This window comes from Talaromyces marneffei, chromosome 3 (assembly GCF_009556855.1).
Source record: "Talaromyces marneffei chromosome 3, complete sequence".
Taxonomy (NCBI): Eukaryota; Fungi; Ascomycota; class Eurotiomycetes; order Eurotiales; family Trichocomaceae; genus Talaromyces; species Talaromyces marneffei.
Window position 1 is genome coordinate 3,519,347 of NC_072350.1, and position 19,458 is coordinate 3,538,804.

The 19,458-nt window shown below is 47.5% G+C and overlaps 8 protein-coding genes across 8 annotated transcripts; 5 read left to right on the forward strand and 3 right to left on the reverse strand.

Moving 5' to 3' along the window:
* Window positions 1-670: 670 nt before the first annotated feature.
* Window positions 671-2,779, forward strand: EYB26_005015 (uncharacterized protein; the record flags this gene model as incomplete). Its single annotated transcript, XM_054264305.1, has 3 exons — window positions 671-799; window positions 851-1,103; window positions 1,154-2,779. Coding segments are annotated over 3 exons (2,008 nt in total), but the record flags the coding sequence as incomplete, so codon positions are not given.
* Window positions 2,780-2,949: 170 nt separating this feature from the next.
* Window positions 2,950-4,452, forward strand: EYB26_005016 (uncharacterized protein; the record flags this gene model as incomplete). The annotated part of the gene is made up of 8 exons (XM_054264306.1): window positions 2,950-3,103; window positions 3,183-3,403; window positions 3,457-3,880; window positions 3,952-4,016; window positions 4,065-4,091; window positions 4,146-4,160; window positions 4,245-4,323; window positions 4,373-4,401. 8 exons carry the CDS (start codon window positions 2,950-2,952, stop codon window positions 4,399-4,401), a joined length of 1,014 nt encoding a protein of 337 aa, XP_054120281.1.
* Window positions 4,453-4,781: 329 nt separating this feature from the next.
* On the reverse strand, window positions 4,782-6,802 carry EYB26_005017 (uncharacterized protein; the record flags this gene model as incomplete). The annotated part of the gene is made up of 12 exons (XM_054264307.1): window positions 4,782-5,189; window positions 5,250-5,326; window positions 5,383-5,504; window positions 5,552-5,597; window positions 5,659-5,750; window positions 5,812-5,820; window positions 5,887-6,076; window positions 6,138-6,237; window positions 6,293-6,332; window positions 6,386-6,532; window positions 6,593-6,703; window positions 6,771-6,802. 12 exons carry the CDS (start codon window positions 6,800-6,802, stop codon window positions 4,782-4,784), a joined length of 1,374 nt encoding a protein of 457 aa, XP_054120282.1.
* Window positions 6,803-8,464: 1,662 nt separating this feature from the next.
* Window positions 8,465-9,970, forward strand: EYB26_005018 (uncharacterized protein; the record flags this gene model as incomplete). The annotated part of the gene is made up of 2 exons (XM_054264308.1): window positions 8,465-8,723; window positions 8,805-9,970. 2 exons carry the CDS (start codon window positions 8,465-8,467, stop codon window positions 9,968-9,970), a joined length of 1,425 nt encoding a protein of 474 aa, XP_054120283.1.
* Window positions 9,971-10,221: 251 nt separating this feature from the next.
* EYB26_005019 (uncharacterized protein) lies at window positions 10,222-11,683 on the reverse strand (the record flags this gene model as incomplete). Its single annotated transcript, XM_054264309.1, has 3 exons — window positions 10,222-10,830; window positions 10,887-11,093; window positions 11,144-11,683. The coding sequence occupies 3 exons, from the start codon at window positions 11,681-11,683 to the stop codon at window positions 10,222-10,224; spliced, it is 1,356 nt and encodes a 451-aa protein (XP_054120284.1).
* Window positions 11,684-12,183: 500 nt separating this feature from the next.
* EYB26_005020 (uncharacterized protein) lies at window positions 12,184-15,200 on the forward strand (the record flags this gene model as incomplete). Its single annotated transcript, XM_054264310.1, has 3 exons — window positions 12,184-12,369; window positions 12,448-13,989; window positions 14,052-15,200. 3 exons carry the CDS (start codon window positions 12,184-12,186, stop codon window positions 15,198-15,200), a joined length of 2,877 nt encoding a protein of 958 aa, XP_054120285.1.
* Window positions 15,201-16,317: 1,117 nt separating this feature from the next.
* EYB26_005021 (uncharacterized protein) lies at window positions 16,318-17,853 on the forward strand (the record flags this gene model as incomplete). The annotated part of the gene is made up of 1 exon (XM_054264311.1): window positions 16,318-17,853. The coding sequence occupies one exon, from the start codon at window positions 16,318-16,320 to the stop codon at window positions 17,851-17,853; it is 1,536 nt and encodes a 511-aa protein (XP_054120286.1).
* A 732-nt stretch (window positions 17,854-18,585) lies between these two features.
* On the reverse strand, window positions 18,586-19,038 carry EYB26_005022 (uncharacterized protein; the record flags this gene model as incomplete). Its single annotated transcript, XM_054264312.1, has 1 exon — window positions 18,586-19,038. The coding sequence occupies one exon, from the start codon at window positions 19,036-19,038 to the stop codon at window positions 18,586-18,588; it is 453 nt and encodes a 150-aa protein (XP_054120287.1).
* Between the last annotated feature and the right edge of the window lie 420 nt (window positions 19,039-19,458).

Below are 19,458 nucleotides of genomic sequence, written 5' to 3' on the forward strand. Positions count from 1 at the left end.
CAACACATATTTCCCGACATTTACAAGCCACGTTCTTAAAGAAAGACATACGAAAAATAGAGTTGTCATTCAGCCTCTTCAATCAACTCCAATCAAGACATCTTTTCATAATACCCCGCACCAAGCCTTCAGCCTCGCAGGAGTGCGACGCTGCCTGACCACCTACCCGCCAGCCAGGGCACATTCCCAAATAGTCTGACTTCATCAACAGGGATACCGTGGAACAGTTCATGGCAAGTAACTTGGCTATGCACTCGGAGGCAAAACCGCTGTCGGGATCTTACTCTCTGTGACTATTTCTCAAATCAGTTCATTGTATCATGTGTGGTATTAATGGCGGCCCACCATCCCGCCGCTTGACGCCATGTTAGGAAGTACTAATTTAGAACGTCAGTGTACGTTCAACTTTAAAGGAACATCCACCCCAACGGGAAAGAGCTGATTCTAGATAAGATACAGCTTCCAACTCATAATCAGCATCATGGCTCCTACTGAGAATCATACCACCTTCTCGGACTCAGACAACCATGGACTACAAGTTGGCAACAACGCTGGGAATATTGAGACCCACCACCACCACTATGCCACGGGCAAGTTATCATTACTCCACCACTATAGAGCTGTGCTAACAACGGACTGGATACACAGAACGTCCTGAGACTCCACCCAGTCCATCCCTTTCGATCCCGTTTCCCCGCGACCCAGATTTTATCGACCGTAGGACGATCCTGGATCAGCTCCACCGCCGAAGTGCTGCGTCAGGGTCACAGACCGCGCTGGTGGGATTGGGTGGGATTGGGTGTGTATGATATGTAAACGCTTTGCTAGCCACGACTAATACAGTATGCAGGAAATCACAGCTTGCCATTGAATACGCATATCAGGCTCACGAGCGATCGCCTAAGACATGGATTTTCTGGGTTCATGCCAGTAACGCCGCCCGGTTTGAGCAGAGCTATCGAGAGCTTGCGGATGACGTCAAGCTCTTTGGGCGGCGGGACCCCAAGGCCAACATCTTTAAGCTTGTGCACGACTGGCTGCGAGATAGCACGAATGGAAAGTGGATTCTTATACTTGACAACGTTGACGATGCTCACTTCCTCGTGAGCCGCCCGAATGGTAACCGGGGACAAACTAGTGATAAAAATGGCAGCGCAGATCGTCCGCTGCGAGAATATCTCCCTCTCAAAGCCCTAATGGATCAGTCCTGATAACATCGCGGAGCAGGGAGGCCGCACTGAAACTAGTGGAACAGCGGAATATTATAACAGTTGAACCGATGGACAACGCGCACGCACAAGCATTGTTTGAGAAGAAGCTGGGAAAGCAGGATGGTAGCCAGGATATTATGGAGCTTGCAGCAACGTTGAACTTCATCCCGCTGGCGATTGTCCAAGCGGCCGCATATATTTCCGACCCAGATCGGGACTGTTCGGTACGCCATTACCTTGACGAGTTTCAGAAGAACGATCGCAAGAAGATCCGTCTATTAGGCCGTGAAGAGAGCCAGTTTCGTCGAGATTGGGAGGCTAAGAACTCGGTCCTGACAACATGGCAGATCTCGTTTGACAGCATACGCCAAAGCCGACAGTCTGCGGCTGATTTACTGTCGCTAATGAGTTTCTTTGATCGCCAAGGGATTCCCGAGGCTCTCCTCCGGAACCGTATTGAACGAGATGTCAAGGAAACCTATAGCGATGATGAGAACGATAGAGCATCACAATCGAGCGTGACTGATGAGTTCAACGATGATATCCTCAAATTACGAAGATACTCCTTGATCTCTATAAATGTAGACCGAACGACCTTTAATATGCATAGTCTGGTGCAGCTTGCAACACGAAGATGGCTGGAAGCGAACGGCGAGCTGGAGAAGTGGAAATATCAATATATCCAGAATCTGAATGCGGAGTTTCCTAATGGAGAGTATGAGAATTGGGAGCAGTGTCAAATACTATTCCCGCATGCAAAGTCGGCCGCAAGGCAACAGCCACAAGGCCGAGACGCTTCAATCGAATGGGCTTCAGTGCTGTACAAGGCTGCATGGTATGATTGGAGGAAAGGTAATGGTGCTGAGGGAGCAAAGCTGTCAGTCACAGCGATAAAGACTTGGAAGAAGTATCTCGGTCTAGAACATGAAAAGACGTTAAATAGTATGAGCATGGTGGGATTAATACACTTGCTTCAGGGTCGATGGAAAGAGGCGGAAGAGCTGTTTGTGCAAGTAATGGAGACATTCAAGACAGTGCTAGGAGCTGAGCATCCCGACACTCTGACCAGCATGGCGAACTTGGGATTAACCTACCAGGATCAGGGTCGATGGAATGAAGCGGAGAAGCTGGAGGTGCAAGTAATAGAGACATGCAAGACAGTGCTGGGAGCTGAGCATCCCTTGACTCTGACCAGCATGGCAAACCTGGCATCAACCTACCGGTATCAGGGTCGATGGAATGAAGCTGAGAAGCTAGATGTACAAGTAATGGAGATAAGGAAGACAGTGCTAGGAGCTGAGCATCCCTCCATGCTGACCAGCATGGCGAACCTAGCATTAACCTACCAGGATCAAGGTCGATGGAATGAAGCGGAGAAGCTGGAGGTGCAAGTAATGGAGATATCCAAGACAGTGCTGGGAGCTGAGCATCCCGATACTCTAACCACCATGAATAACCTTGCCTATACTTGGAAATCTCAGGGAAAGCTACAAGATGCCGTGACCATAATGAAAAAATGCTCCCACCTGCGCAGCAAAATATTAGGGCCTAGTCACCCCAGCATCTAAGTCATCCTCTCGTGCTCTCAGTAACTGGATGGATGAGCATAATACATTATCAGACCAAATGCTGCTCACTGGGAAAAAATTCCTGCTGCCTCTGCGGGGAGTTTCAGCAGGACCTCCAGCAGCAGTGGTTACCGCCCAGTCAGCCTGTGACGAACACATCAATCTACCTTATGACCAAAGACGATCAGCTGCTATATTATTCCTTGGAAACCATCCTCTCATCATCGCTGCCAGAACACCGTCGCCCGCGCCAGAAGGTCAAGACTTACAAGATGTTGATTAGTTCGGCACCGCCATATCCTTGCACTATTCAGCTGGAAAAAGGTGAGTTATGTTGTAGGAGTAACTCAGTTCTGCCTTCAACTGTCAACGCACCCTTAGTAATGCATTTTAACACAAAAAGGGAATGGAAAGTTGTGTAAGAGCAATCAATTCCGAAACTTCTTCCCGCATCTGGGCATCACTGTGAAAATTGTCAACGGCGACAATCCCGACAACTTCGCCAAACTGATTGATGAAAACACAAAAGCTCTGTATATTGAAAGCATGGGAAATCCGCGCTATAACGTTCCAGATTTCGAGTCCTTTGCGAGATTGGAACATGACAATGGCATTCCATTGATTGTAAGCGCTCCAAGACATCTCAATACTGATCCGTCACTGACACAACTAGTCAGATCGACAACAAATTTGGATGCGGAGGTTATCTTGTTCGCCCCTTTGAACATGGAGCAGATATTGTCACTCACTCTTGCACGAAATGGATTGGCGGCCACGGAACGACTATCGCCGGTGTTGTCGTTGGTCCTGGCAATTTCGACTGGGGTAAAAATCCCAAGAAATTTCCATACTTCAACGAGCCATCTCCCAGCTACCATGGAATGAAATTCTACGAAAAATTTGGCCGGCTTGCCTTCGCAATTCGCGCGCGCACTGAGATCCTTCGAGATTTGGGCTGCGCCCCTAACCCTTTCGCTGCCTTCTTAATGCTTCAAGGCTTGGAAACATTGTCCGTCCTGGTGGATAGGATTGTCAGTAATGCCATGGCGTTGGCAAAATGGCTTCAGAGCAATGAGCATGTGTCGTGGGTTTCATACCCTGGTATGACAACACTCCTATCTCAAAGCTTCCCCTGAATGATCAAATAGCGCTAATCTGAATTTGATTTTTAGGCCTAGAAGATCACCCATCTCATCAATTGGCCAAGAAATATTTCAAGAGGGGATTCCGTGATCTTGTTTGGTATCAAGGGCGGTGCTGCGGCTGGAACCAAAGTCCTGGATAGCTTCCGGTGGATCAGCCACGTTGGCAAGTGAGTTGCTCCTGCATCTTCCTACTTAACGTGTAGAGGCTAACAATATTATAGTGTCGGAAATGCAAAGTCAGTAACCATAAAAATCTTTCCTCTCCATTTCATGCAGATCGTTTTTACCTCCAATTCATTCTTGCTGACCAACACGGACAGGACGCTTGCCCTACACCCGTGGTCAAGAACGCACAAGCAGCTGAAACCGGAAGAAAGAATCGCAAGTGGTGTCACAGAGGTTTGTGTCTGACAGCTTCTTCGTGGTGTCTAGGGCTAATGCTTATTAGGACCTTATTGCGATGCTCCGTCGGCTTAGAAGATATCACCGACATCATCGCCGATTTCGAAAAAGCTTTTGCAGCGTTAGATCGGGGAGTCAAAAGTAGATTGTAGATCAAGAGTGCATCATCACTTTTGTTCACTATATTTCCCTACAATTCTCGTTTTGCGACCTGCATATGGAGGTTGCTCTATTTGAAATGAAATGTGAATAATAAAACTAAATAGAGCACATTGAAGAGCTTGAGACGCCTTCACTCCTATTTCCCGTCAACAAGCGCTTGCCCCGAACTCTCTCCATGCTTTAACCAAGATTTTTCTAAACTGTGTTGCGTGCTTCAAGTCAAGAAGAGACCTTGAGAACCATGGAACATCCTCATATAAACTAAACGACGCATCTAGTCTTCAAAGGTCCTTTTACCGAATTTCAGTACTCAGCACACCTTTCTCGGCCTTCTCGGTTGGCTGAGTCTGTTGGACCGTCTCACTCAGAGAGATAGGGCTCCTGTCCTTGCTATTGAGCATGTTCAACTTCTCCTCTATCTTGTTGTACTTCCCAAAGGCGAGCAGGAACAAGACAGCTGTGAAGAGCATGACGCCGCTCAACGAGGCGTATTCAACGAGGACCTTGGGGTCTTTCAAGACAGGGAAGGGTGTAATGCCCAGCATCGAGCCGATGGTGCAGGTGAGGAGGAAGATAGCTGATACGATGCTGCGCATGGACTTTGGGGCTTTGGTGTATGCGTGCTCCATGCCGGCAACGTAGGCGAGGACTTCGGAGAGGGCGGTCATTGCGTAGATGGGGACTTGCAGGAAGACGCTAACCTGTAGGTTTTTAGTGTCTCTCTGGGATTGGCAAGAGTGGTTGAAGGAAAAGATTCTTACATCATTTGGTGTTCTTCCGCCGTCGCTGCAAGATCCGCTGAGAGGATGGTCGTAGCATGGAGGTGATCGGTAAATCACTGCGACCTGGGTTAGTAGGCCATGGAAGCGTGAGTTAAAACAGCATACCACTAACAGTCTTGAATCCCTGCAGAATATCCAATGGCACAGGCCATCACCAAGAAACCGGTGGTGATTCGACTGATCGGTTTAAAGCTGAGGCGAAATCGTCGCAGGGTTGGGTAGACGACGTTTTCCCTAGAGAATGTCTTAGCTTGCATAAGGCTGCCTAGAAGTATGCGTACATGGTTGGAAGTAATGTCAAAACCATGACTGGATTAAAGCATCGCACTATATCCCGTCTCAATTAGTACCTCTCTAAAAACGCTGAAGGAACACCGAGTTGTAATACTCATGTCATTCGGAATTCCATATGTTTTCATGGTTGCTACCTGGCTAACCAGGTTGCTGTTGGTCTGTCCATAGCAAACCCAGAAAATGGGACTGCAATTCAGTTTAGTCTGCGGCAATCCAAGTCTTTGATGGACAGTTGAGACTTGTATACAATACACAACTGATCAAGCGTGAAAATTGTCAGTGCGCAAATATCGGAAGTCTCGTGTCGATTCAGATAACTCACAAAACAGAACATGCGACGAGTGCTCGTTTCAATTCCTCAACAAACGCATCGTCCCAAGGAACGGTGGTTTCAGGCTGAGTTTGTGCCAGGACCGACGACTTTGCAGCATCGAGATTGCGGCCTCTCTTGAGACCAACCCAGAAGACTCGCATTGCTTTGATTAGAATTGAACCGCTTGGCTTTTGGACAACTAGAAATAATCGATAAGTACAACCCTTAGGTGAACGATGGGAATGTGAATTGTCGTTTACCATATCTTCCTCGGCCCACGACCAATGCGCCGACTGGTAAGACCCAGAAGCAGAGCGGTAGGAGGAAGGCAGCCCTGAATGAAACCTTCAACTCTAACCACTGAATCGCACATCTGTCAGTGTATTTGGCCAGGATACAGACTGGATGCACTCACAGATGCCGGTATTACGGAGAGTGAGCCAACATTGATAACCCTTAGACAAGGTCAGCGTGTCGTTCTTCGTAAGCGCGATCAATGGCCACTGACCAGTAGTAACGACCATAAATAGTCTGAATCGTGACGTCAGGGTCTACAATGACTTTTTCTCCCCCTGCCAGAGTTTTGATCCGAAGAGGCTTCCTCGAGTACTGCTCAGCGATCAGAGGAGCAACATTGCTCTTGATGCCTCCAAAGCTATAACAGTAAGTCCGCGTGATTGATCATCAAAATCTCGAGTCATCGACAATCACTGACCCCAAACCGATCAAAACCAATGCAACGATGAGGCCCGGTAGACCAGCACCGTGATCAAGACTTGCAGGGAAGGAAGTGACGAAAAGAATCAAGACACCACAACTCACGACTCTGTTATGTTTGTCAGATATGTTCTCTTTTCAAAGCTACAGTTCCACAGCTGTGTCCAAATACTTACCTTACCCAAAGCTCCTGGCCGTAATGGGTCATCGTGAGCATTCTCTATGGAGTTCTCTATATACGTTCAGTTACTGCTTTTGTCAGAGGTTTGTCAAGCAGAGAGCTTTACGCATAGGAGCCGTGATGCATCGGTAGGTAAAACGCTCGGCCAGCTCGGCCATCGCAACTACAAATATTGCCCAGGGGATCTTATCGCAGACACGTCTGAGGTTTTCCTCTTCCCAGGAAGCGAGAAAAGACCACCAGAGAAACAGTACCCGTGGTGCTAACGCGCACCTCACCAGCGAAGCAGGGGTGCGCGTCAGATAAGTGAGTCATATTTCTGATTTTTCCATACAAATTTCTATATGTACTATCTACGTCTTAATTTTAGTAGTAAAATATCTAGGGGGTGGTGAGATATAGGTAGTAATATGATTTGGGACTACTTCATGACTACGGGCCTCATAGAAAGACCATCATGAGATGAGACAGAGGGTTTTTGAATGACACACACATAGAAGAATTCAATCGAGCCTTGACCGCCAGATTCAGCACACTACCTAGGACACAACCTAAAAAGCAGTCATTTCGGTGCCGTCGATGGCCTGGAAATAGGAATTTGAATTGCTCATTCTTCCAACTCGCGTTGACTCGCGTCGACTCGTGTACTCGCGCCCGCAATTTTGATCATGTGAGCGAGTACGGTAAAGCGATGCTCCGGTATAGCACGAAAATGGATTATGGTGAGATGCAGTGTCGGGAACAAATAACTAGTTATCTACAGACCTACACGTACTACGCATCTGTATTTGCTTTTTCCACGTTGGTTGTTTCGCACTGACTCACCGTGGTGTGATGACGTTGTTTGTGACGGGCTTCAATTGAAGAATGGCAGCCCTCAATTGGTCTCGTTCAGTTACCTACCGTAGTGGAATGCCACACACGGTAGCTACGTTGTACGAATTCGTATTCTCGACTAATGCACAACCAAGATTCAGCTGAGATCCTGTATTCCGTAGTGATCTGATCCGTCTTTTCTTTCCTTTTTCTTTGAATCTGCTAAAAACGCAGCTAGCCCAGCCACACCCAATAGAGTACAGAAACAGGAAATCTACTGAAAATCGCATGAACACTGAATGAACTATGCAAAGGTCTGTGGGTCGAAAAGTTATCGCGTCTTGAATCTTTGCATCTTTGCAGAGGCAGATCTACTCTAGACGTGTCCAGCCGTTCCCCTGAATATCGCCGAACCTCTGTCGTGGCTTGCGCCTTCAACGACGTCGACTTTGTCAAGTCAATTGTCAGCTTTAACTATCTGGTCACAAGAACCTTTGTTTACGCACTTGTTAAATCTTCTGACCCGTTTGGAACGAGTGTGCTCGGACATCACCAACTGTACGCACAAAGTGGTGTGTTGCGCTCGGAATACTCGATAAAACAAGGATGGACTAAAGCTCCATACACAGTCCAAAGTGCGGAAAAAAAACAAGGTAAAATGCAACTAAATTTTAGTCACAAGAGCCCCTCGCATCCAGAACATGAGTCGTCGGTAGCCCAGACTTTAAAAAAACCTACTTTGGTGACGACTATTTTATCAACACCAAGTCTCCCTTCCATCTGCGATAACCTGCTTCGTCGCAGAGACGGATCAAAAAGGGTTCCACACCATTGATAGGATTATTCCTGATAAACCGACCGCAAAAGACAGCAATGGGCAATACGACAAGTGCTGTAGTTCAGCAATGCTTGCTGAATGCTGTGGGAAACGACGCGTCTCGAGTAGCTTTCCCGACAACTCTGCTTTATGAAACAGTCGACGTGAATCCGTATAACCTGGACTATCCAGTGACTCCGGCTGCTGTCACATTTCCTGAGTCTGCCGGCCAAGTAGCGGCTATAGTCAAATGCGCCGTGAATGCAGATGTCAAGGTGCAAGCCAAAAGTGGCGGTCACAGTTATGCCAATTATGGTAGGTTTTCGCTTCGCCTTTGATTTAAAGAGTACACCATTCTCTGAAAATGGTATTGATGCTCATTAAACAATTTCTTAGGACTCGGCGGCGAAGATGGAGCGATTGTCGTTGACATGAGACATTTCCAACAATTTTCATACGACCCAACCACTCAATATGCGACTATCGGTGCTGGAACATTGCTCGGAGATATCGATACAAGGCTTCACGATGCTGGTGGCCGTGCCATGACTCACGGCACCTCGCCCCAGGTTGGCATTGGTGGACATGCCACGATAGGAGGGCTTGGACCGACTGCTAGACAATACGGAATGGCATTGGACCATGTCGAATCTGTCCAAGTTGTGCTGGCTAATTCTAGCATCGTGACTGCATCAACTATCGAGTACCCGGATATTTTCTATGCTATTAAAGGCGCTGGTGCAAGCTTTGGCGTTGTCACTGAATTCACAGTTCGCACAGAAGCTGAGCCCGGCATTGCCGTCCAATATCAATTCACTTTCAATCTCGGAGACACAATTTCACGTGCCAACACATTTAAGGCATGGCAACAATTTGTGTCTGATCCCACCATACCCAGGGAGTTTTCATGCCAACTTGTCTTAGCTGAAGGTTTACTATTGATCGAGGGCGAATTCTTTGGATCACTCGCTGATTTCGAAGCCTTTCAACTGGAAAGCAAATTTCCCGCCAACCAAGGCTACAATGTCACAGTATTCAACGACTGGCTTGCCCTCGTCGCAGCGTGGGGTGTTCAGTTAGGTGAAGATCTCACTGGCGGAATTCCATCCCATTTCTACAGCAAATCGCTTCCTTTCACGAACACCACTCTCATCCCGGATGGCGTTGTCGATGAATTCTTCGAGTATATCGACACAGCAGACAAAGGCACGCTGCTATGGTTTATAATTTTCGATCTTGAAGGAGGCGCAATCAGTGACGTCCCCGTACATGCAACCTCGTACGGCCACCGAGATGCGCTGTTCTGGCTACAGTCATACGGCATCAACCTTCTTGGCCATGTATCCGCCACAACCAATACCTTTTTGAATCAAGTCAACAATATTTTCTACACTGGAATGCCGAATGCGATTTTTGGTGCCTATCCTGGATACGTAGATCGAGAATTAACAAATGGGCCGGAGCAGTACTGGGGTCCCAACCTGAACACTCTAATAGAGATCAAGTCTGCTGTTGATCCTCAGGATATCTTCCACAATCCACAGAGTGTTCCGCTACAATGAATACTGCATGCTTAAGTTGAGTCAAGGATGAAAATGGTGTGTTTTGGAGAATGGTAATGTTGTATATCTGTCATAGCGCACACTTTATCACTTCGGTTACTTTTCTTCACTTCTTTGTTGATAATTTATTAATTTCAGATTGACTCCTTGCCCTCCTTATCCTCCTTATCCTCAGGGTACCTAGATATAGGTCCGTTGAGCGGAAGTTTACAAATAAGTCGCGAGGAAAGTCATTGTAGTATAATTCAATTCTAATTCAGGATAGGTCTCCAGCCGCGTCTAGGAGTAAAGCCCTCGACATTCTCGTCTCTGAGGACATCGTTACCAGTTCGGCCCGTTACTACACTCCGTTCAAATTCAGGTCCGCGTACATAGAATGGTTCAAAGCCTAACGCGTCCTGATCCGAGGATGCTTCCGACTTCCTTTTCCAGACCTGGCTTTTGCCATCACGAACGAATCCACTGTTTGTACGATCTAGTGTAATGAACCAACGACGCTGATGGATAGAGCCAATAGAATTGACTGCTCCTGGATATGCATTTGTGAGACGCATACGGGCGTCGCCGGTAGACCCTGACTCAGACTCCGAGGCCGAGTGAGTTCCGTGTATATTCTCCCCGCCGTCCTCGTCATTGGCGACTAAGCCTACCGGTTGATCATGGGGCACATCAGGAGATGGAGACCGAGACGTGGAAGGCGTGCGAGTACGTTTCCCAAAGCTAGTATTTAGACGTCGGCGACGACGCTTTTGGGGGATCAGCCTCGCCCTAGCAGCATTGTCGTCTTGCGTCGAGAGACGAAGTGATATAGTGTAATTCTTCGGCAAACGAGTGCCGTGCAACCGTAGGCGGATTTTACGCTGTTATTCTCATTAGTTTATATTATTCATAGTTCATAAATTGAGGGGAATTTTACATTTCGGAATGCCTCCCTGAGTTTCTCGCTCTCAGATGGACATTGCTCATTGAAGGCCATTTCAGCAGAAATATTGGATATGTCCGATGCCGAATCATCAGTCTCATTAGGGTTCTCCGTGTCATAATACGGTAACACTTCATACTCGCCAGTATCCCAGATAATCATGCTTCCCGTGTTACGAGATGCCGTCTCGATCAAGTGATTCTACATAGAGTGTCAGCTTGCATTAAATCTTCCATGTTTTCCATACTTACCCATAAGCAATGTACTCTAGTCTCCGTCGCATTGCGGTTCAGTCTACGGCTATTCGGATTTCCAGGTAACCCATACATGATTGCCCAACTTAGGGAGCTAGATTCAGAAAATTGAACCCTGAGATCATAATGCGGTCCAGCAATGGGATGGTCGTGCTGATGGATTACGAAATGGTGGCCATTTTCATGCCGATTCCTTGAATATAGGTCGATCCAATCCTTGATAGACAGCCGACCTCCTTCTGGAGATGTCGATGGTGGCAGCGCCGCTGCAGCGAGCCTCGCTGAGAATAGCTCCTCAGGGTCATCAACTTTAACCTCACCAGCTTCGACAGCAGCGAGGCTTAAAAGATTGGAACGGCCATTGCTAGGAGGATTTGATGAGTGCCTATCCATATTTGATGCCAACCTTCTTAAACGAGGTGGAGATACAGAGGCAGTCAAGGTTGACAGTCCCGGCCGGGTGTGAGCGCGAGCCTGGTTGATATTTGCATTCCACTTGTCTTGTCGATCCGTCTCAGGCGAACGACTGCGCTTCATCTTTGATGTGCCAACCACTCAAGCTTGTCACCTTAAAAATATCAACCAGACGCATTTCCTAGGTTTATTACCTAAGGGACTGATGGTCAAGATATAGATGTCGATCATGTAGCCATTGAGAGGAGGGAATCTGCGAGAGAATAATTACTTAGTTCCGTTGGTGTGGCATGGACAAAGCTTTCTTTCTCATGTATTAATAGAGTCAGCTGTTTTCGTGTATCTTCTCCAATCAACATCGTGACAACCCTTAGGGTTATGGTAAACCTAAGGCGGTGAGAGAGTAAGACACATGTCTCATCTTATCGATAAGCGCCCCACAGTTTCAGCCAATAGGAATGCAGACCGCTGCATAAAGCAGTGACACTGCCACAACTCATTCGGTCCCTCGCTCCTTCTTCTCTCCAACATCCTCGTTTTGTCTGGCTAATAGTTGATATACGCGCATTACTTCATGGTACTAGACTGGCATAAATGAAAGGGATTGAAGTTTGCTTCTCACAATGTCTATGATGTCCGATAACCGCTCAGTGACCCATCCGTCGTCATCTGGTGGCCGAGTCTTGCAGGCCAAATTCATCAGACCAGCCCAGATGGCCCTATTTGCGAGGGTTGCGTGCTATCCGCCTTTGGGCGAGGTGACATGCCTTAAACGATCACAGGAATTGGGATCAGTAGACGAGGACAAGGTTCGTGTGGGCCCCTCTGTCACCATTACCTTCCCGCTTCGTAGTTCGAGCGTAGAACTGACATTGCCTCATTGATAGATCCAATTCACTGTAATTCTTTCGTCTAGCACTTCGTTTCCAGAACGGAACTGGGAAGTTGAGATCTGGCATAACATTCTGCAAAACGACCATTGGATGTCCCTCCCATTGACGAGATCGAAACCATCATTCAAACCGACAGTTATCGGAAACACGGACGATGTACAAAACTATCACCATTATCTATACTCGTCAGAGCTGGAGTTACCGTGTTTTGCAGGGAGAGGTACATTCACAGTTCGCTATAGGACAGGTCCCGATACAGACTGGCAATGGGCAAATCAGAGGAGTTGTGTCAAAGACGGAGAGATAGTCTTTGGGGAAAAAAATCGTGTTATACTGTCCAATATAAATACTGCGTTGGAATCCGGTACTGGATACTCGCCGAGAAGCGCAATAGGAGAATATATTCAAGGGTTATCGACGCAACTGGAAGTTCAGGCAAGGAAAAGTGAAACGCCGAACGCACTACTATGGAGCATTACAGGGACTGCACCACCTGCAGAGGGTGTGGCATCGGGAAGAGCCGAAGTATCTCTCGGCATACCGAAGTCATATCTACGCTACTTTTCGTTGGTGCGAGTGTGGAGTCCTTGGCTCGCCCCAAGACACGGAGCAGATAAATTCAGGTTAACAGAAGACGCTGTGCTCTGTTCATTTCTAAGATCAGATGGTCTGAACTTGGTTCTTCTTGCCGTATCAGGCGTTAACGACGTTCTCACCCTATTTGGGTCTGGGGCGGATGGTGACATCGTGGCAAAGGCTAGGAATGAAAACACCGAAGAAGCTAAATTCCAAGTACTTGCATCTGTCTCAGAGAGCTTCGAGCTTTGTATAAGCTCGTTGATTTATGAGGCTCGAAAGGTTGTTCAAAATTCAAGTACTGCAGTCGAATTGCCTGTTGTATCCGACTTGCCGCCAGAACCCAGCTCTCCCATTAGCGACGACATGGTTATCGTAGGAGACGATGCTCGTACTCAATGGCTTGCTGACTGGTACGAGGGTCTGTCGTATTGCACTTGGAATGCGCTCGGTCAGAATCTAACCGAAGACAAAATACTTGACGCTCTTGATGTATTGAAGTCCCACGGAATCAAAGTTGTAAATCTGATTATTGACGACAACTGGCAATCCCTTGATAATGAAGGAGAAGAACAATGGAATCGTGCTTTGAAAAGCTTTGAAGCCAACAAAACAGGGTTTCCTTCAGGTCTACGGCATACAACTAGCGTCATACGGCAGCGGCATCCGAGTATTGAGCATATTGCAGTTTGGCATGCCCTCATGGGTTACTGGGGTGGTATTTCTCCCACCGGGGACCTAGCACAAAAGTACAAGACCAAAGAGGTTGAGAAGAAGGACTCCGTTGCTGGTGGTAAAATGCTAGCAATTGATCCTGATGATATCAATCGGTTCTACAATGATTTCTATTCGTTTTTAACCTCGGCTGGAATTGATGCCGTAAAGACAGACGCCCAATTTTTCATTGATCTGCTGGTCAGTGCAGAGGACCGAAAGCGATTCATCTCATCATATCAGGATGTATGTAATAGCGCGCGAAGCTTTGAAGGGTATTTTCTTATGGACAATGCTAACATTTTCAGGCTTGGACAATTTCTTCCCTCAGATACTTCGGCACTCGCTCCGTCTCATGCATGTCAATGACACCGCAGATAATCTTCCACTCTCATATCCCGGTCAACAAGCCCAGTATCCTTGTTCGTAACTCCGACGACTTTTTCCCAGATATTGCCGATTCTCATCCTTGGCACGTATTTTGCAATGCTCATAATTCCCTTTTGTCAGCTCATTTGAATATTATTCCTGATTGGGACATGTTTCAAACAAGTCATCCATATGCCTCATTTCACGCCGCTGCTAGGGCTGTATCGGGGGGGCCAATTTACATAACTGACAAGCCAGGTGAGCATGATATCGAACTGATAAATCAAATAACGGCGCCTACTACTCGAGATACCACTGTTATACTCCGTCCAAGTGTCGTAGGTCGCACACTGGATGTCTACCACAACTATAATGAAGGGAATATTCTCCGTATTGGAGCTTACAGCGGTTGGGCTCGCACCGGAAGCGGTATTCTTGGGCTTTTCAACATCAGTCCAGCGGATGTCTCGACCATTGTTCCACTTAACATATTTCCAGGTATCGACACAAGCACGGCAAATTCAAGCACCTCATTTCCCGTTCATGACCATAGTAATGGCGATGCCAGCTATATAATTCGATCGCATTCAACCGGCGTTGTCAGCGATATCATGACACCGACTGGAGCACATTCTTTGGTTTCTGTTTCCCTTGCAACCAAGGGTTGGGAGATATTAACTGCATATCCTCTCCGTGCATTCACACTCGAAGGCAGTCGTGGCTGTGCCTCAACGTCCTCCTCGATGACCTCCTTGCTGACCCATGTTGCTGTGTTAGGTCTCATCGGCAAGATGACGGGTGTTGCTGCAGTGGTCAATTCAGATGTCACAGTTGTTGAAAGTGGGCGCCTGAGGTTTGACATTAACCTGAAAGCTCTAGGCGTACTCGGCATTTATCATTCCAAGCTTGAAAGTAGGGATATTGATAAACATGTTATGGTAATGATTTCAGGACTCGCAGTACCAAGAGAGACTGTGTGGAAGGATCGAGACAATGTCCTCGCGGTAGACGTTCTCCAGGCATGGAAGGCGCTGAAATTAGACACTGGTTGGAGTAACGAGGTACGAGTGCAGGTATTCATCAGTTAAGTTAGCGGAGATATCTTGGGAATCAGCGTTACACCACTGGACATATCTTCATCATGTCAAGTTCAGATGAAACAATTCAATTTTAAGTATTCGTATCTATACCCGTCATCTAAGTTATTATGGCGTAAATGTACAAGCAGTATCGAGGTCTGCCCACCTAGTTAAGTACATATCAGTAATGTTGTTTGCATTTTAATGGTATGTAATTTATTTGGTATTGTCCATGTAAGATGGCGTAATGTGGCTTATCATCTACATGACCCCGCCATTACATCGAGCGAATAAGCGTAGAATACCAAGACCTGTCTGTCACCGATTTATTCCCCGCTACTCCGTATGCACTTTATTCTCCAGGTACGTACTCCGTATGATTTATGTACGAGATGCGAATTGACCAATTTCAATAACATATCTGATTACCCCAGAGACAAAACATGTAGCGAATAAAATGATCGATTTTGTAAATGTAGAGCTCTGATGACGACTGATAAGTCTTCCTTATATTCTCGGCAGCTCGAGTCACCAGTCACCATCGTAACGGCCAAAGTCTTGCAGTAAAGAAGAATAGAAATATGAGGAGAATCAAATCTTTCTCATTATGCAACAACCCTCCTTCCTCGACTTTCAAACCATCCCCACCCTTCCAAGGTTATCGTCCTTCTGATGGCAATATTGATCGCGAATTCTAGGCTGCTAACCATCCCTGAGATGGGTCTTGCCAGAGCATCCTCACGAAACCATGGTCCTAATTAGTCAACAACACAATCTACAGTCACAGGAATTGAATTTGAGATGTCGCCTGACTCCGTTAGATGCCTGTGTAGGCAGACGACCCAATTGAAAACTCAATTGACAGTTGCTGACTGAACTGAATCCCTGGTGTATATAATGCGAGCAAGGCGTCGGTGTGAGTGCTTTCTTCTTTCTTTCTTTCTTTCTTCTTCAGTTCATCACTCTTCTTGTTCGACATACCTAACTCGTCTTCAACGGATTCTGATCCACAAGATTCACTCGCTCTTCTCGCTCAAACAATCTCATACGACTTCAATTTAATTCTCATAAACCAATTGTCAATTACGTCAACAATTCACATCAACCTCAAACTTGAAAGCCCAGAATGCATACCTCTCAGGCCTTCTTCATAGCCTTCGGGCTCATCGTTGGCGCTGCTTCTTACAAGCACTCCCCAACCAATGCCACTTACCCTTGGAGCGAACGTGTTGACTTTCCCCTCATTCCCGTTGCTGTCTCCATGATCCCAAAGACCGGAGACCTGGTGATTTGGTCTGCCTACACAAACGAAAGCTTTGGTGTCGATGCATCTGGCGTTACTCAAACAGCCATTTACAACCTCACTGACGGCACGGTTGGCCACTACTCTATTGATCATACCGAGCACGACATGTTCTGTTCAGGAATCAGTCTGGACTTCAAGGGCAATATCATTGTTTCCGGTGGCGACACCGAAGAAAAGACCAGTATCTTTGATGGCCAGTCTTGGAGAGCAGCGGCTGATATGCAAATACCACGCGGCTACCAAGCGTCCACGACAATTACCGACGGACGCATATTTACCATTGGAGGGTCTTTTAGCGGTGGAATTGGCGGCAAGAATGGTGAAATCTATGATCCAGAGACTGACAAGTGGGCAATGATGCCTGGGTGCTCTGCCAAACCCATGCTTACCAACGACGCCGGTGGTCTATATCGCTCGGACAATCACGCCTGGCTTTTTGCCTGGTCCAATGGCTCTGTATTGCAAGCTGGACCTAGCACCAAGATGCATTGGTATGGCACTCATGGAAACGGATCCACGACGTTTGCGGGGACTCGAGCAAATGACAGTGACGCCATGACCGGTATGGCTGTCATGTATGATGCTGGAAAGGGCAAGATTCTTACCTTAGGTGGTGCTCCTTCATACAACGACAGTCTGGCTACGTCCAATGCCCACCTCATCACGGTGCGCAAGCCTGGAGAGCCCGTAAATGTCGAAACGCTTGACAAAATGCATTCTGCCCGCGCATTCGCCAACTCTGTGATCCTACCAGATGGAAAAGTCTTCGTCGTGGGCGGTCAGTCCCATCCCATTGTTTTCACTGATACCAACTCCAGCCTGATCCCAGAGATGTGGGATCCTAAGACGAAGAAATTCACCGAATTGCCGGCACTCCCAACACCACGGAACTATCACAGTACCGCACTTCTTCTCCCCAATGCCACAGTTTTCGTCGGTGGTGGCGGCCTCTGCCCTTGGAAGTGCGACGCCAATCATTTGGACGCACATATCTATACACCGCCCTACTTTTTCGAGTCTGATGGCGTCACACCAGCAACACGACCGTTCATCACCCACATCGCTAACCCAATCCTCAAAGTTGGTCAGACCCTCAACGTCACGCTCTCAAAGCCTGTTGAATCATATCAGAAACTCACGTTCTCGATGGTTCGAATGGCCAGTTCGACACACACCGTCAACACTGACCAACGTCGGGTAAATGTGTCCCCACAAGCTGCGACATCAACCTTGTTCACTCTTGGTCTTCCGCGTGATCCTGGTGTACTGCTCCCTGGTTATTGGCATCTTTTTGCTATGCTCAATGGGGTTCCCAGTGTTGCTGAGACGATTCTTGTTGGGCCGCCTTTGGCATAGTTCCCAGGTCAAGGGTTGCTAGACGCGAAATACGAATACGATGGGCTGAATGTTTTCAAGTATTGTCATTGCAACATGTATTCGACTGGATTGTATAGGAGGACATGTTTTATTGCACTGATCTGTGGCTTGCATATTTGCAGAAGCTTCAATTTGTCGACTGAATTTCCTAAATGTACCGTAATATCAAACTAATTTCCCTCAAGAAGCCGCATCTGATTGACTAGTGACAATGTAAGAATATGACTCATTCTTCGGGCATATTACTACCTAGTAAGTTAACTAGTTAACTAACTAGTTAACTGATTGATGTCTAGACGACCAAATTGCTACGGGCTGAATAAAGCTGTTGTGGACTAGTCCACATTAGGCTAGTCGGAGCAGACCAACGATTAGCGATTAGTCTTGGTGAGTCATGGCGCTAAGCCCGATCCAGAGGGAAGGAACAGGGGGGCGCCGCCCACCTTCCGCCGCCACCGCCTCGGTCTCCCCAATCACTAGCCATACCGCTGTGGATACCTGTAGAAAAACCGTCAGAATCTTTTGTTGTTATCCCCGCCACCGTTCCTTATATCTTGCGGTCGAATTGCATGCAACTTCATTTGGTCTTGTTCTCATTCTGAGCTCGTTTTCTTCGCTTAATTCATCGTACGTTGTTCATCACACGTCAGTAGCCTCCCAAGTTTTCACCAATTTCACGCAGACGAGCAAAAACAAACACCATTACTTCGCTTATAGATTCCTGCACGAGCAATTTCGGGACGAGCATGAGCGCCGCTGAGGCCGCAGTTGCGCCTCCCGTAGTGGCGAGCTCAGAAAATAGTACCAGAGGACACTCCAGATTTCGCGGACGAGGACGAGGAGGACCTGGCCGAGGTTCTCATAGTGGCCGAGGACGTGGTCATGGTCGAGGTCAAGGCCGAGATGGAACAAATGAAGCTTCTGGCGTCGCATTATCAGATGCGACTGAGATGCAGGTAGCACAACAATCACAACAACCTTTACGGAATCAAACACAACGACAACCTCGACAAAACAGACATCGCGAACAGACACAAAACGCGCCGACAGAAGGAAATACACCCACGACCACGTCCATCGATCGACCCCCACGGAGAAGAAATAGAAAGCCGGCAAATACGCATCCACATGAGCGGCCTCCCACGCAGGTAGGCGGCAGAGCATTTGGTGGTCGGTTGACAAGAGGCGATGCACCCACGGCAAATGATTCATCACAACCTCCTGCAACAACAGACAACGAACCTGATCAATTGCACGCCGATGTCCCCGAATTCGTACCCGGCCAAGTACAAGCCCACCATGTACGCGACTCCAAATATAGACCGCAGCCCGTCAAAAAGGCTCACGATCACCCTCCAAAAGTCACGACAAAATCAGCTGCTCCCGATATCGCCACCAGAACGCATGAAGACATTGCAAATGGATTATACGAATGTCCTATCTGTACCAGCGAACTCGGTCGAAAGTCACGTATCTGGTCATGCAGTTTGTGTTGGACGGTATTCCATCTGAGCTGTGTCAAAAAATGGTCAAAGAATGAAGGCTCGGCTTTCCAGCAGCGTCAAGCTGAGAATGGCGAGCAGG